Consider the following 15,541-nt stretch of genomic DNA (forward strand, 5'->3'; position numbering starts at 1 on the left):
TAGGCCAAGTGGTAAGTGGAAATGAAAGGCCATCACATTGGAACAGAAGGCAGCTATTGTAAATGTAGTCACGTCGGGAGCTAAGCAGTTTTGTGTTGCGCACGCCGAAGATTCTTTGGCTGTTTTATCAAAATTTAATTGCAAATGTGGCCGTGTAGCGGTTCCATGGATGGCAAGGTCGTCTTTTTTTTTTATGCATGTTTAAAGTTATGCATCCCAGTAAGCATATTTTGCAGTAACGAGCAGTAATGGATATAATGAAGTAATTGCGGCTCCCCATTCATTTTTGTTATTACAAGGTTATACTGTCACAAAAAAAATATTGGGCCTGAATCGCCTGTGCTGTCACTTTCCGTGTCGTCCTCATCACTGTCGCTAGTCGACACTTCGGCAACAACAGAGGCAACAATGGCGAAAAGTAAAACCTCGTAGCCGACATCTCTTTGCGGTCGCAGCAACGCTGCCGAGTAACTTCTTCGCATTCCAAATGCCACACATTGTAGTCAACAGCAGATCCCTGTCACGTGCCAGCGCCGATTTCTTCGTGTCACGTTCGATAGCACGAACGATGCCTAATTTTTCTTCTAGGCTGAGCACCCACCGCCTTTTTTATCCGAGCTTCGGCATGACATGAGTCCTCGTTTGCAGGACGCCACAATGCTCTCTGGCACGTCGCCGAAATGATGTTGATATTGATGTGGCTTCACGCGCGACGAAAAGTGTTTGCACGACGAAAAGTGTAAACACTATGTGTTAACCAGCACGTACACAATAAGCTGGTACGGTTTATGCAGATGCAAAACACATTATGTTCAATGGCCGCTGAGTCGGGAATTTGACTTTACTACTTTTAAAACGAAACTACTGTTTAAGTGGGTACGCTTTAACAAGGTTTTACTGTACACCATTTGAAGCCACACATCTAATTTAGCGTGCACCTCTCTTCCAAATTCCTGAAGCCATCATCAGTGGTGGCCCCTTGCTTCGTACTATACAGTGGAACCCCATTCATACGTTTTTCACCGGACCGACGAAAAAAAACGTAACAGCCGGGAAAACGCAACAGTGAGGAAAGCTCCGAAAATGAATGAAAAAAGTGCAGCTTCAACTATAGACAATTTATTTCCACAGAGTGCGCTTAGAACTTTAAAAAGTCTAGAATGATGGCTTGCCATTTCTTTTGCTCGCTAGAAATGACCACACATTTCTCAATAGCCTGGAAGGCCGCATTGCTGTCAGCGTAGCTGTGAGGTGCGACGTACCTGCGGAGGTCCAGAGCCGCAACGGCTTTTCCAAAGCTAGGATTTGGCAACTCCCCGGCATCATGCGGCTCGTGCTCCTCGTCGTCACCGCGCCACGGCAATGGCAATGGACGAAGAAATATCCGCGGGAAATTTTGCCCTCTTTGGCGTAATCATGCTAACGTGCTAACGATTGTTTAGTATTGCTGCGCAGCGCGCGTGTCCGAGCAGCCCGGTTGCGCGCAGCGCGGCGTGGTTTAAGTTGACACTCACTCACTCGCGAGAAATGTAAACAAGAGAGGAGAGCTGGCCCGATAGGCGGAGCAATGCCATGAGCAACGCCAACTTCCGGCTTCCCTTTAGCTATAGCTTCACAAAGATTGACGTCAGGGCCTCTTCCGAGTTTCCTTCCTCAGTGAGTCGACCCGTCCAACAAACCATGCGGCGACCGTAATCACAGTGATGATAGTGAGAGCATTTTTCACTAATGGCCACCTAGTGACGGCCTCTCAAACTGGCGTGCGGCTTCTTGCAGCCAGTTCCATAGCCAAGCCCAGCCAAGCCCGGTTAAAACTCGTCAAAAGCCAAAATGGTGGTTGGAGTGCGTTGCCTACTTTAGCCCAGGCGGGTTCGGGTTGCGACGCATCATGTGGGAACGTTTTCACAGCTACTACGTAACAGCGGGGTTCCTTATGCATTGGATCCTATGGAAGCTATGCCGGGACCGGATGAAAACGACGTAGCAGCCGGGAAAACGCAGCAGTGAGGAACGTAACAGCAGGGTTCTACTGTATATAGACAAACAGTTCCACTGCTCGTGGGTTTAAATCAAGCCTTAGCAAGATCAGTGCAGTAACTGTTGTAAGAGCCTGCTGATTTGAGACCTGTGTCGGTTGCACTGTCAGCTGAGTTTAAATATCCAGCTCGTTCAATCGTTTCAAAACATAAGGGCTGCTGCAGTAAGCGTGGCCTCCTTTGAGATCGTAGCATGCATCATGATCCAGCCAGAACATGAGGATAATGGAAGCTCCATTGGTTTCATCGCAGTTGAACTGTACAGCCAGCTGTGGTAATGTTAGTATGCTGTTGGCAACCAGTGCATGAAGATGCAGTCATATGGGCACCTTATACACAGCAAAGCCACTGCACAAAATTATTTTGCATTTGTGCAATGAGATAAGTGAGTGCTCATATCTCAATGGGGATACTGCTAGGTGTACTTCGGCAGTATCTTTTGCACACAGCGTACAGCTTTAAAAGCATGTTAAACTTTTCCTAGCAACATGAAACACACGTGGCAAAATTTTCTGCTACTTGTAATGCTCCAAATGTAATGCTGGAAGTGCTTACCAATGCAAAGAACTTTATTTATTAAAAACGGATCGTGCTCAGAAGCTTTGTTGGGAAAATGACGTCTTTCTTTCACACGGGGCATGCAGAGCGCAAGCGGCTTGGGCCAGGCCAGAGCCAGGAGATGAACACACTGTTTCGCTTCTGGTCATTCTTCCTGCGTGAGCACTTCAACCGCAAGATGTATGAGGAGTTCCGTCGGTTGGCTCTGGAGGATGCACGCGCAGGCTACCGGTATGGCCTGGAGTGTCTGTTCCGTTTCTACAGCTATGGCCTGGAGAAGCACTTCCGGCCAGACCTGTATGAGGACTTCCAGCAGGAGACACTGCGCGATTGTGACCAGGGACAGCTCTATGGCCTCGAGAAGTTCTGGGCTTTCCGCAAGTACTACCGCCTCAGCCACCAGTGCCATGTTGAGCCCCGGCTGGAGTCTCTCCTGCAGGGATACCGCAGCATCGACGACTTCAGGATAGATGTATGTGTGAATCATTCATGTTGTTCTCATCGTAAATGGTGCACCACTCTTGCAGACCAGGAATACAATGAGTGTAGCTACTGGCAAAGATCTTATCTGCACTTAAGTGATATGTTCCCATACAACATTCACGCTGAACTAGCAGCATTTGCAAGGCATTGCTTTCATGCCGTAAGCACTGACAGTATTGGCAGCAGAAGCACATTATTATCCTAAGTACAGGGAAATCTCGATATAACGAACTTCAGGGGACTATGGTAAATTGTTTATTATTCTGAAAAGTTGTTGTAGTGAAAGCCCCAAAATTAATCATTTCGATCATCAACCTGCCAGTTCATCAGTTGTCACCGTAACAGCTATACACAAAAAACGTTGCTGTTGGCTCTTGGCCTGCGTTCCTATTTTCTCTAGATTCTGCCACCAGGCACCACCGCAGCACCGTAATAGAGTGGCGTGCGCAAGAGAGATGCTGATGCCGAGACTGCCACTGACAAAGAAGAAGCTCCATGTCACCTTTAAAGCATAATGTTTCTTTTTGGTTGTTTGTTTTTCTCATTGCTTGCCGTGGACACCGCAACTTTCCTGCTCGAGGCAGACACCTGAACTGTTCCAAAGCACAAGTGCACGTAAACAACACTGTCCGGAAAGTGTGACCGTGTGGCATCCCCGTGAGCATGGAGGTTGCAATCCTCCGTGCGCACAGTTAGTGCGGCTGCAGAAAGAAGGGCGAAAGAAGGAAGAGACGCGGTTTCGTTTAGGCGAACTTGTCTGGGCGGAATATGCGCTCGCAAAACCTGATGCATCGTTGCCTCCACAATAGGAGGCAGGTGGAGGGGTGGGGTCTCCTTTTGGCGCATTTTTTTCTATGCCACCATCTCGAGTCTTCCTAACCCACGTGTTGTGGCGTCCGCTTTTTGCGCCTTGTCATCTGCTAGCGTACTGTTACGGCTGCCATAAAGGATACATGGAAATATGAGAAGCCCCACATTTCAGAACATTAGTTCGTAGTACTGAGGTGTTAACACGACATGGAAACTGAATAACGATCGTTACTCTGAAAAGTTCAGTATTCTGAAGTTCGTAGTACTGAAATATTTTTACATTAAAACTACAAGCAGTCAGCAGGGGATTTGTGAGAAGCTTGTTAATGTGTTGATAGTGACAAGTGGGGGGTGGGGTCACTGTGTCATATGTGGGTCTGCCAGCCGTGATATACCTGGCACACTAATTGACAGCTGCAGTCAGGTCTGTGCTCAAGGATACAAGGTGCATTTGGTGACTCTTGCAACTTTTCCTCGACGGATGATGGTGGCACAAAGCAACATTGTTTATGTAATGAAGTTGTCATGTAAGGAAACCATGCAGGTAATTTTACCATTTTTTAGGGGAATTCAGATGGAATGGTGAGTGAAGAAAATCCTTGTTTGATTGTAACAAGCTAGAAAATTCATTGCTCTTGTGGCATTTGTCATGCTGCACTGGGTGTTCACAAATTCCCGCAAGTTGCAGTTTTCACTCTATCAGATGCTGTGTACAGAATTGTGTACGTTGTGAACCTTTTCTTCCAAGCATGCTACAGATGCCCCCAATTTCACAGTTTTAGCAAAGTTGTCCACTCTAATAGCCTGTTCATTTGGGCTGGTTGGTACACATCTTAACTTGAAGGTAAGACAGCATGATGACAAGAAAAGATGAACATGACGCTTGTGCTTTTCCTCCTCATCCTGTCTTTAGTGCCTTCAAGTTCTGTGTCATATAGCGAATGCGCACAAAACTAATGCGTAACATAGGAAGCATGGCAGCAGGTGGCTTGGCCGTGCCAGATGAGTTATCTTTCTGTCATATGTAAGAGGCATGCGGCGCAGAAAGGAAGAAGAGGGCCATGTGCATGTATTGGTCCGAACGGCACGAGCCCCCGAGGCCCGTGACCCGAGCTATGATCGAGAGAGAAGCAGCGCTGAGCTGGGATTATCGACATGGCGCTGGGTCAAGAAGGTTGTAGCATCAGCATCGCACTGGCGACGGGAGCCATGGAGGTTTGGTCAAGTCCGTGACGCTGATGGTCCAAGGTGTGGCCGTCGACCTCGGCAACGTTTGAGCAAGGCTCCTTGGACCTGCTGCAGCCTCTCACGGCAGTGCTGGGCACTCGAGGAAGGACTCCCCTTCAGAGGCAGACCAGCACGTACGATAGTCCCCGGGGCGTCTCATCGGCACTCGAAGAAGTAGCAGCGGAACCCAGAGTTAGGCCTAACCGGTGAGGCCAGGGTGCCACATCACCGACGGAGTTTGAGACACCGGCATCGGAGATAGACTAGTTGACTGGCCAACACGAAGGCAGAAACATGTACGGAGTTGGCAAGAACACCAACTATGATGAAGACCTGACACACTTCGTACTCGGAAGATATGTGCGACATCAAAAGTCAGTAAGAACAGTCCCTTCTAGCAGCGTTGCAGCGATAGGCTAGGGTGGCCTGACTTTGCGTAGCAAACGCCAAGGACTAACATAGCCAGTAATGAGGACATGTTTAGTGATTATTAAGTAGGCTGCATAAGTGTTAGTGTTTCTAACATTGTTTTAGTTTGAGTGACTTTATCTTGAGTTTGGTGGTTTAGAGTGTACAGCTGAGCCCGCTTATAACGAACCCGAGCGTCACGCAGAATATGTTCATTCTATCCAGAAGTTCGTGATATGTGGGCCACACACAAAAATTGACATCAATCAAAACAAAAATGTATTGAGAAAAAAAAATCGGTGCATCCATGACGGCGGTTTCAAGCTTGTTCAAAGCTACAAGATTTCTAAGTGCCTCAATATGGCTCACTGCTGTGGTTGTGCTTACGGATGCTGGCTTCGATGGATCGTTGTTGTCGTCTGATGCTTTGGTGTCGCTTGATGCCTGCACTTCCCGGATGGCGGTCTCGTCGCAGAACGACTCCGCAACTTCAGCAGCGTTGTCTACATAAACAAAATCTTGCCAATCAAGATCGCAGCCAGCTAGGTTAGCGTCAACAACGCGTCACCCATCAGGCTGGCTTTGTTGAGCGCCTTCAATGCCTCAGGTGCGTGAGCGAAGCCGGCTTTGCGAAAACAATTCCGGATGCATTCGAGTGTCACTTCCATCCACGCCGCTTTGATCATTTCTACCGCCGAGTACAGTGAGACCTGCAGAGGCACATTGGCAGTGGGGCGATCAATTACAATCGGCATCCGCTGCACAACATGGCGCCTGTAGGCCGCTTTAAACGACCGTATTATGCCCATGTCCAGCGGTTGTGCTTTTGATGTTACATTTGGCGGCATAAAAAGCAGCTTGACTGCTGTTAGGACAGCTTGGATGTGGTGGGGCGGTACAGTTGTCGAGAATCAGAAGAACTTCGGGCCCTTTCTTTGCCATGCTGCTGTCAAAATCAATTAGCCATTCCAAGTGTGTCATCCACGACTTCGAGTTATGCCTGTAACGCACTGGTACATATGTGCGGAAGCAATGTGGCCTCTTCGATTTGCCGATGACAAATGGCAAGCATCAATCGCTTCCCTCCATGTTGGTGCACAAAAGCGCAGTTATGCTAACTTTGCTGTGCTTGCCGCCAGCACATTTGTCATCCTTCATAGCGTGCGTTTTGCCAGGCAGCATTTGATAGAATAGGGCCGTTTCATTGGCGTTATAAACATCCCTTTCAGCCTAACTTGACGCACGGGCCAAGTTTTTAGACATCCATGTGTTGATGTCTTCGTCGCTTACCAATTCCGGTTCGCCGTTGATGGTCTTGAAAATAATTTCGTGGCGGAGCTTGAAGCGATGGAGCCAGCCATTGCCAGGGGAGAAATCTGGGAAGTCCAGGAGGAATGCTAAGTCCTTTGCTTTGGACAACATCAGCGGCCCGCTGATGGGAACATTGCATGCTCGAGTGTCAAGGAACCACTTTAGAAGCACGTCTTCAACGTCTGCATATGTGGCTTTCCGTAGGCGCTTCCTCGTCGCGGAGTCCGTGACGGCACTCTTGTAGATTTTGTCCTTCTCTTTCAGTATCATGGATATTGTCGATTCCGACAAACCATATTTTTCCACCAGTTCGTGGTTTTTCGCGCCTTGGGAAAGGTCTTTCAAAATCAACAGTTTCGAGGCCAAGTCCAAAGCTTTTAGCTTCACTGTCGAAGTAGACGCTGGCGAATCCGCCATCTCGGATAGGCGCGGGAGCACACCAGTAGGAAACAACGCCGACAACGCTAGCACAACCAGCACAACCACAAGCGTGTATCGCAAAAGAGCAGCTGGCCTATGCTACCAGGGTGTCGTACAGAGGCTAAGTGGGCCCATGGCGTCTTGTTCCTCCTCAACAGGAGTTACTTCATTTTGAGTTGCGAGGACAAGAGCTTGGAGTAATGAAATTTATTTACGTAGAAGAATTAAAAGAATTAAAGCAAACTTGCTTATAGGTAAAGACAAAGTCATACTTGCAGGACTTCGAAGCACAGCATGTTACATCATCGCATGCAGCTTCAGTTTTCTTGGAGCACTTCTACGTGATGATAGAGCAGACTAAATCATTCTGAGAGAGTACACGTGCCAGTGCACTTGATGGCTTCTTATATCCTATCCGTCTTCCCCAGGTCACTGGCTGGGGAAACAATCCGATAGTCATCACAAGCAAGTCGCTGGAGTGGAACGGAGAGGTGCCCTCTTGTAGGAATGCCGAATTTGTCAGCATCTCGGTGCCTACTTTGAGTTAAATTTAACACCACCATGGCCCCGGCCTCAGCTCTTTAGTTGATGATACGCCAAAACGTCACAATGCGGACATCACCCCAGCACCACACACTTCTTGGGGCACATGCATGAGTTCATCTTCAAAGTTATTTTTGAAGAGACAAATACCTACAACATTCAAGCAAAACACGCAAACCTGAACATTGCTTCCGCAGAAGGCTATAGAAGACCACGGCCAGAAGCTCGCAATTGCTGTCAGAGACAAAGCCAGCTAAGAGCCCTCTAACCATAAGTTAGAGGGCTACAGAGGTCCATCGAAGATATGCGACTCTGTTTAAAAGAAAGCCGCAATTGTTTCTACAGTTTTAACACCTGAGACACATTGTTTTAAATTTTGTGATTGCCATGACACTTTGAACACAACTGTGGGCATACTTGTAAAAAATTAACAAAGGTAGTTTTTTGTTTGCAACTGACCTATATAATTTCACTCAGGCCTACTTATTGTGAAAAATATTGTTATAATCTATATCTTTCTTTGGCTAGGCACCGAGGGCAATTTTCTGCACAGTTTCATGTCTTGGAAAACTCGTGCCGCAATCTAGGCTTGAATACGTTAATTTCTGTGAATACACAAACTTTTTTATGCTTACTGCTAACTACTAGTGGGCTCACAAACCTCCAATGCAATATTTTGTAAACTAGCATGGGCATGATGGTTTGTAAATATATTTGCCTAAACTTTGTCCTTCTGGCTTCAAACAAAACAAACTTAATATGTGGGATTTTACGTGCCAAAGTCACAATATGATTATGAGGCATGCTGTAGCGAAGGGTCTCTGCAGGTTTCGACCACCTGGGTATCTTTAATGTGCCCCCAATGCATGAGACATGGGTGTGTTTGCATTTTGCCCTCATCGAAATGCGGCCCCCACAGCCGGGATTCGATCCTGCGACATTGTGCTTAGTCTGGCTTCAAACAGCTTCGTGACTTTGTCAAAGTCATTTTTTTAAACAAAGCACTGTTTTATTAATAATTATATAAATGCTATTAAAATTGTCCGACGGCAGGATTCAAGCACATGTCTAGTAGTACTGACACCCGATATTGAAACCATTGCGTGACGGCTGCATGCATCGACAAGCAGCATAAAACACCCTTAGGAATTTCTCGTGGGCAAGCGAGCACGTTGAAACGCTTGGCGCATTTCGATTTGGCCTTACCGAGGCACCGTTATAACTCAGGCAAGACCTTGCATGGGCAAGGAACACACGGAAAACGCAAGCAACCAGAGAGTTGTGTCTGCAACAACAGGGAGAAGCTTCTGAAGTGGATGCATTGGAACGCAGACAAGCATGTCGGCGGGAAAATTGTAAAAAAAGAAGTACTACATCAACATTTCTTTCATTGACCAAATACAAGATTGGTGGTAAAAATGAGCTTACTGGGGAGGTCGTCATAGTGTGCATGGTATTCTTTGATATTCCTTATGTTTCAAAATACGGCAGCCTTGGTTTCAAGGATAGAGTATTGGCTTCATAAGTAATGATTACAAAGAATGACGATTCCCCAATGGGGACTTCCTGGCCTAATTTTTACTCCACAAATGGCGAGCAGCATCTAAATGTATTAAGTAACCGATTCAAGTTGGAATTGAAATGCAGTGTGTGATGCCGAGCACAAAGGCAAGCGCGACAAAGCAGCTTGCATTATTTGCTTAATGCATTAGCAATAGGACTGTCAAAACGGAAGAAAGTATTTGTGGGTAAAGTGTAAATTGGTACAGTAAAACCTCGTTAATTCGAGCCTTGTTAATTTGGAAAATCAGATAATTCAGACTTGTCCTCTGGTCTCGGCAGGCATATGCATTCTTTAATGCAACGAAACTCTCGTTAATTAGGACGCATTTGGCTGCACATCTGTAAATTTTGACAACTGTCGGATCAAAGAGCAAAAATGTCGTTAGCGTCCACCTAAAACGACGCGGCAGAGTTTGCATTGCCATAGTCATCAGTGGTAATGGTACATGAATTATAGTAACACCAGAACACTTCATGCCTATTTGTGCCTTTAAAGCCTTTATTTTTGTGTTTACCACCGCGCATAGCATCTTGTTGTCCGTGTGCCTTCATGAGTGCATAGTCACCATCATCGCGTCGATAGCGGCCATGGTTTCGCCCGCAGCGGTTGCAGCAAATAGTAGTTTCGTTTTTACTCGGTACAGACCTGCCATGTCGAGGGTGAAGAGCAACGTCTACATCGCGATGGGTGGCGACTTGGTGACACTGGTGAAAAAATAATCAAGATGCGCGCGCGGTAGTGAAAAGTGTCTCAGGTGAAGACGCGCGCTGAGGCCGCACTGTGAAGGAAGTCGCGAGGCCTTAGCTGCTGCGAGCGCTCATCAGTCACGAGATGAGAATTGCAGCTTCTGCACTGCTTTTTTGCAAAGTAGAAACAAGATTTGCTGATTCATTCAGTAAATTAAAGCATGTTGGCGTAGTATGCATTTGCTTATTGTTTTCTTGATAGCCTTGATAAATCGACATTCAGTTAATTCAGACATTTCTTTTTTGGGTCCCGCGAAATACGAATTAACAAGGTTTTACTGTAGATGTATATATACCTCTACTGCATGACCGGCTTTCTGCACTTCACATGCACACACACATTATATGCATTATATATAGTGGATCTGCTCCAAACCACCGTCAGTTGCACTTCACTCGCCAAAGAGGCAAAACGTGCATCGAGTGAGCTTCTTACTTAGCAATGCAATGAATGCGGTTTAAATCATGGATCCAGGACCACAAATAGGTGTGATGAAATGTTATCGCTTTTCCCTCACATTTACCGCTAAATTGCAATTGAATTTTTTCCCCCTAGATTTCGCATTCTTGTCCTTTTCACTGCAGACATCCAGTAGCCAGGTTTAATCGTTACACAGTTGAATCCTGCTACACAAAATTGACGGGGTGCACGAAAAATTTAGTTGTCGTAGAAATTCGTTGTCGTGATATTATAGAATACATAGGCAACACGTGACTCACTGACACAAAAAGCAAGCTTTAATTCCAAAAATCGGTCAGCTTAGCTTATGTGCACTTGCTATGCGATGGCACAACACGACTCTCACATGCTGCCAGCAGAGCCATTGCCTCATCGTCCTGGGACCCGATGCAACGCCTGATTGTATTCGAATGCGTCCATGACCTGCGATGTAGTCTGTGGTCCGGGCTCACGTAGCGTAACTGTTTCATCTTTGTCTGACGAAACAGTCTTCCCGGATGCTCTTCAGGATTTCTTGGTCTGTCAATTCTTAACGCACAACCACGCGCGAGTCGGCTCGGATGTACTCGTTGGGATGTACATTGGCAGGCACATCTCCACTTTCCTGCAGGGCTGCCCACGCGGCTGCAAATTCATAGGACAGCGACCTGTCCCCATTGTTCTCAGACTCCGAAATCTCTGCAGCCTGCACAGCAAGCCCAGCATGGCGGAAGCATTTGCAGATTATGGCGTTTCTCGTTGCGCATCACGAAGTGGCAATCACTTGGAGCGCCATAAAGAGATCCACTTTTGCTTCGCGGCTCAACTGCATGTTCAGAAGCAGCCTTTGAATAGGGCAGTCACTGTAAGCCCACTTTACATTCTGGATGACCCTTTGGTCCAAGGGATGAAGGATAGAGGTGCAGTTCAGCGGGAAAAACATTAAACAGGTAAGCGGGAAAAACATTAACTGCACGTTTTCCAGCTCGGCATCCTCTATGATGTGGGCGGAACAATTGTCTAAAAGTCGACAAACCTTTCGGCCTTGCCTGCCCATATCCAGGTCAAAGGGTTCAACCCACTCTTCGAATATAGCCCAGGTCATCCATGCCCGAGTGTTAGTCACGTACTTCACGGGAAGGCTACGATTTCCTTTCAAATAGCATGGCTTGGCACTTTTTCCGATGACCAAAAGCAGCCGCTTGTCCGAACCATCCATATTAGCGCAGAGGAGCACAGTTATTCTCTTCTTACTGTGCTTGCCTCCGTGGCAGCACAGGCCCTTAAAATCCAAGGTCCTGGTGGGCAGCATCGCGTAGAAGAGCCCGGTCTCATCGGCATTATAAATATCCGATGGTGTGTAGTCTTTCAGGATGCGTGCAAGGTTGGCTGACATCCACGCAGTGGCATCGTCGATATCTGCCGAAGCGGTTTCACTGCACAAAACTTTGCCGATGAGGCTGTGGCGTGACCTGAATTTGTTCAGCCAACCTACGCTGGCCTTAAGGTCGTATGTTCCTAACATGCAGGCATAATCAGGTACTTTTTGATGCACAATATTACTGCTAAGGCCGATTTTCTTGGCCCTTGTCTCCACGAACCAGGTGCAACCTGCCTTGTCCAAGGCCTCGTGCACCGGCTGAGTCACTTTCTTCTGCTTCGCTGACGTCCCTGAAGCTAGCGCTTTGGCTATAGCATCCTTGCTACCCACCATGGTTGCTCAGTGGCTATGGTGTTGGGCTGCTGAGCACGAGGTTGCAGGATTGAATCCCGGCCACGGCGGCCGCATTTCAATGGGGGCGAAATGCGAAAACATCCGTGTACTTCGATTTAGGTGCATGATAAAGAACCCCAGGTGGTCGAAATTTCCGGAGTTCTCCACTACGGTGTGCCTCATAATCAGAAAGTGGTTTTGGCACATAAAACCCCATAATTAAAAAAAGAAATTATAGCACCCTTGCTCTTCGAATCGAATCCTGGCCACGGCGGCCGCATTTCGATGGGGGCGAAATGCAAAATTGTCGAAAGGCAGCTTGCCGGAATTCCAAATTCTTCTGCGAAGTCTGATTTTTTTCTTTCTAGCTTCAGCCTGGGCGATAACTCTAGCCTTCTCTTCTAGCGACAAAAGCGTGCGTTTCTTTATCAGCTGCAACATACTTCAGCTTACAGTCCAGCAGCTTCGAGAGACGATAACCAAATGACGTGCAGTTGTTCGTTGTCAAGCGTGTGTCACCCGAACACCTCGTCACACCTTACCGGGATTTGACTTCGCAACCGCTACTTCGTATGGTAATTGGTGCTGTACACTGGAGCCATTTTCACAAAACGTTGTACAAAATGAACAATTAGAAATAATATAAAAATAAACCTATTACATGTATGTTAGTTGTACGCACAGCATTTTCCTAACCAATATGACCCAAAAGGTTTCCTCGGAGCTCGGATGCTCCTCCATTAGAGCGCGTTGCATCGCCATTACCAATGCAGCATGGCGGCTTTCTGTTTTGTTTATGTTGTGTCATGGGCCGAGCAGCTCCAGTTTGTGTTTCTTTTATGCTATCAAGGTCGATGGTTTGTCAAGGCATGAAAAGGCTTAAATAATTTTGTTCATGGCTGCTCTGTAAAAACATTGTTGAAGTAAAAATGTGTGTGCGGAGTAGTTTGCTTTGGAGGGAATTTCGAAATGGAATTTAAAAAATATTCGTTGTGGCAAAAATTTTGTTGAAGTGGACTTCGTTGGGCTGGGATTTGACTATAGACATGTTCCCATGCCACGCGACTCGCCTCTCGAGACACTTTGCTTGTATTTGCGGGCTTCATTCACACTCAGAAAAACTTCTATGTAGCACCTATTGAGCAACAGAAAGCTGTATTGGGAGTTTTTCATGTTGCTCCATAATTTTCTCATTGATACATTTAAACTTACTATTATATTTGAGAAGTTGATTAATTAATTAAGGCTAATCATGTAATTAGGTAGAATTTAAAAAATAATTTGAATATCTCCAAGCAACGGCAAGCAACATTATCTTGGTTCTGCCGAGTTACGTGGCATTCGCATATTTTTAAGGTTTGGCTAAAGTTACGTGGAACACCCTGTATACACAAAGTACAGCATGAATAAATTAACATGGGCTAAAAAATAAGTGAAACAATAATAATAATAATAATATTAGGACATCTGTTAAAATACGTATAAACAATGTTCAAAAGTAGGAATCAATTAACCCAGGCTATAACGTGTACACACAGAGAGAGAGAGAGACTTCTGCTTTATAGGCGAACTACGAGAATTGCTCATCGATCTAGGTGTATTAATTCCTAAAATACCGTTCGGGAAGCAAAATACCTGTAACAAATTCCATTGAAGTGGAGCTTTCGGAGAATGTCTCACTGACCGCCTATTTCCAATAATTGCAGGTGGAGAGGCCACGTCAGCGTACCGGAGCCCTGTGAGAAATGTGTGCCTTGTTGTAGGCCCAACCTGGCACTGCCAGGCTGCAAGCCTCCTCCTCTATTTCCTGGGTGGTAGAGCCTTTTTTCACGCCATTGTATAAAATACCCTTCTTTGTGCTCAGAAGAATAAATGCCAACGCCTGTTTTAGTTTTCGTATATTGCGAGCTGGTTGGTGGCTTTAGAAATGAATTGTTTTAAATTGTTTCTTCTGCTTCCTCTGCATAACATTTCAAGCAACACCATGAACAAGAACCAAGGCAAGAAAACAAAAACAGTGCTGTTACTTTTAGCTGGTTTTGGATGGAAAGAACACCCGTACAAAGGGAAATGGGATATCACGGAGGGCATCGTGCCCAGGACAGGCTTTAAAAGATGAGGCAAACAGCAAAAATCATCTTTAATCGTACCATTATTTTGTTTCATGAGGATAATCGTTGGGCTAATTCTTGCACCCGTATGTGTCCAAACAGAGGGGACAGAACCATGCTTCTCGTTTCAAGTGCATTGCGTCGTTTTTACCTATAGGCCCTTGGTCAGCCCAAGGTCTACTAGAACTAAGAGGCAAAAATTATCATGAGCCATTCCACTCTGATGGTGGTTGACCAGTGAAGCTGTTTAGCACATGACATGGAGGTGACACATAATTTGAAACAAAGGTACGAACGCATTTATTCTCTTAATGGGTGGTCATCGTCACGAAAGGTACGCACGCTCATTTATTGTGTAGATTGGCGGTCATTATTTCACTCGCTACTGCAATCACATTCTTTGATAATGTCAAATCGATGCACCTAAACCGCTGGGTGGTCGGTTGGGCCGGATCGGTGTGGCAGCACAAGGGATATGTCTGTAACACGGAAAACATAAACCACTTCCTTTTCAACACCGACACATCCACATTGAAATCACTGACGACAACAAGGGTAACGTCATCACAGCTAATTTACACAAAGTGAGTAGCCATAAACATTACAGGACTATGAGTCATTGCATATTTTGCTTGCTTATGGGGGTTTGATCCATTGATGACAGTTTTCAACATGCTGTTTTGTCTGTTGTATGCGTGATTACATAGATGGAGAGTTTTCATTTTTCCGAGGGGGGGGGGGGGGGATCAGCTTTCCAATCCCCATATTGCATGGGCATGTATGTATATATATTGTAACAGGCATGTTCGTCTCAGCAACGTGGGCATGGCGTCTCGAAAAGGGCCACTAACACAAGGCAACCACAGCCCGAAAAACCGACAGAGCGAGACACACATGAAAGTCAACTTCTTTCTCTGCATGTGCTAGCACAGAACTGGCGCCGAAGTGCTCCGGTACAACACTCCCCGGGTAGAAATGAGCCAACCTGGCGATCTATGCAGAAGACAGCACAGGCAGGTCATAGCACGGTTTAAGCCGTGTGACATGAACTGTTTTGCGCCCTCAGAAACGATTGTCGGGAGCTGGCTCGAACGGCTCGATGACATAGTTCACGGGCGACGTTTGCTCTAGGACTGTAAGGACTGTAGTATTTGGACAAGAGCTTAATAGA

The 15,541-nt window shown here is 46.3% G+C and overlaps 1 protein-coding gene across 1 annotated transcript in view; it reads left to right on the plus strand.

The window, feature by feature from the left end:
- The window catches only part of larp (La related protein), a 140,522-nt gene extending 126,364 nt beyond the window's left edge, over nucleotides 1-14,158 (plus strand). Inside the window, exons 11-12 of the mRNA XM_050182736.3 lie at nucleotides 2,681-3,066; nucleotides 13,966-14,158. Of these exons, the coding sequence (XP_050038693.1) occupies nucleotides 2,681-3,066; nucleotides 13,966-14,001 (422 nt within the window). The 3' untranslated portion in view covers nucleotides 14,002-14,158. The remainder of the gene's footprint in view (nucleotides 1-2,680; nucleotides 3,067-13,965) is intronic.
- The last annotated feature ends 1,383 nt before the right edge of the window (nucleotides 14,159-15,541 follow it).

Source organism: Dermacentor andersoni, chromosome 4 (assembly GCF_023375885.2).
Source record: "Dermacentor andersoni chromosome 4, qqDerAnde1_hic_scaffold, whole genome shotgun sequence".
Classification (NCBI taxonomy): domain Eukaryota; kingdom Metazoa; phylum Arthropoda; class Arachnida; order Ixodida; family Ixodidae; genus Dermacentor; species Dermacentor andersoni.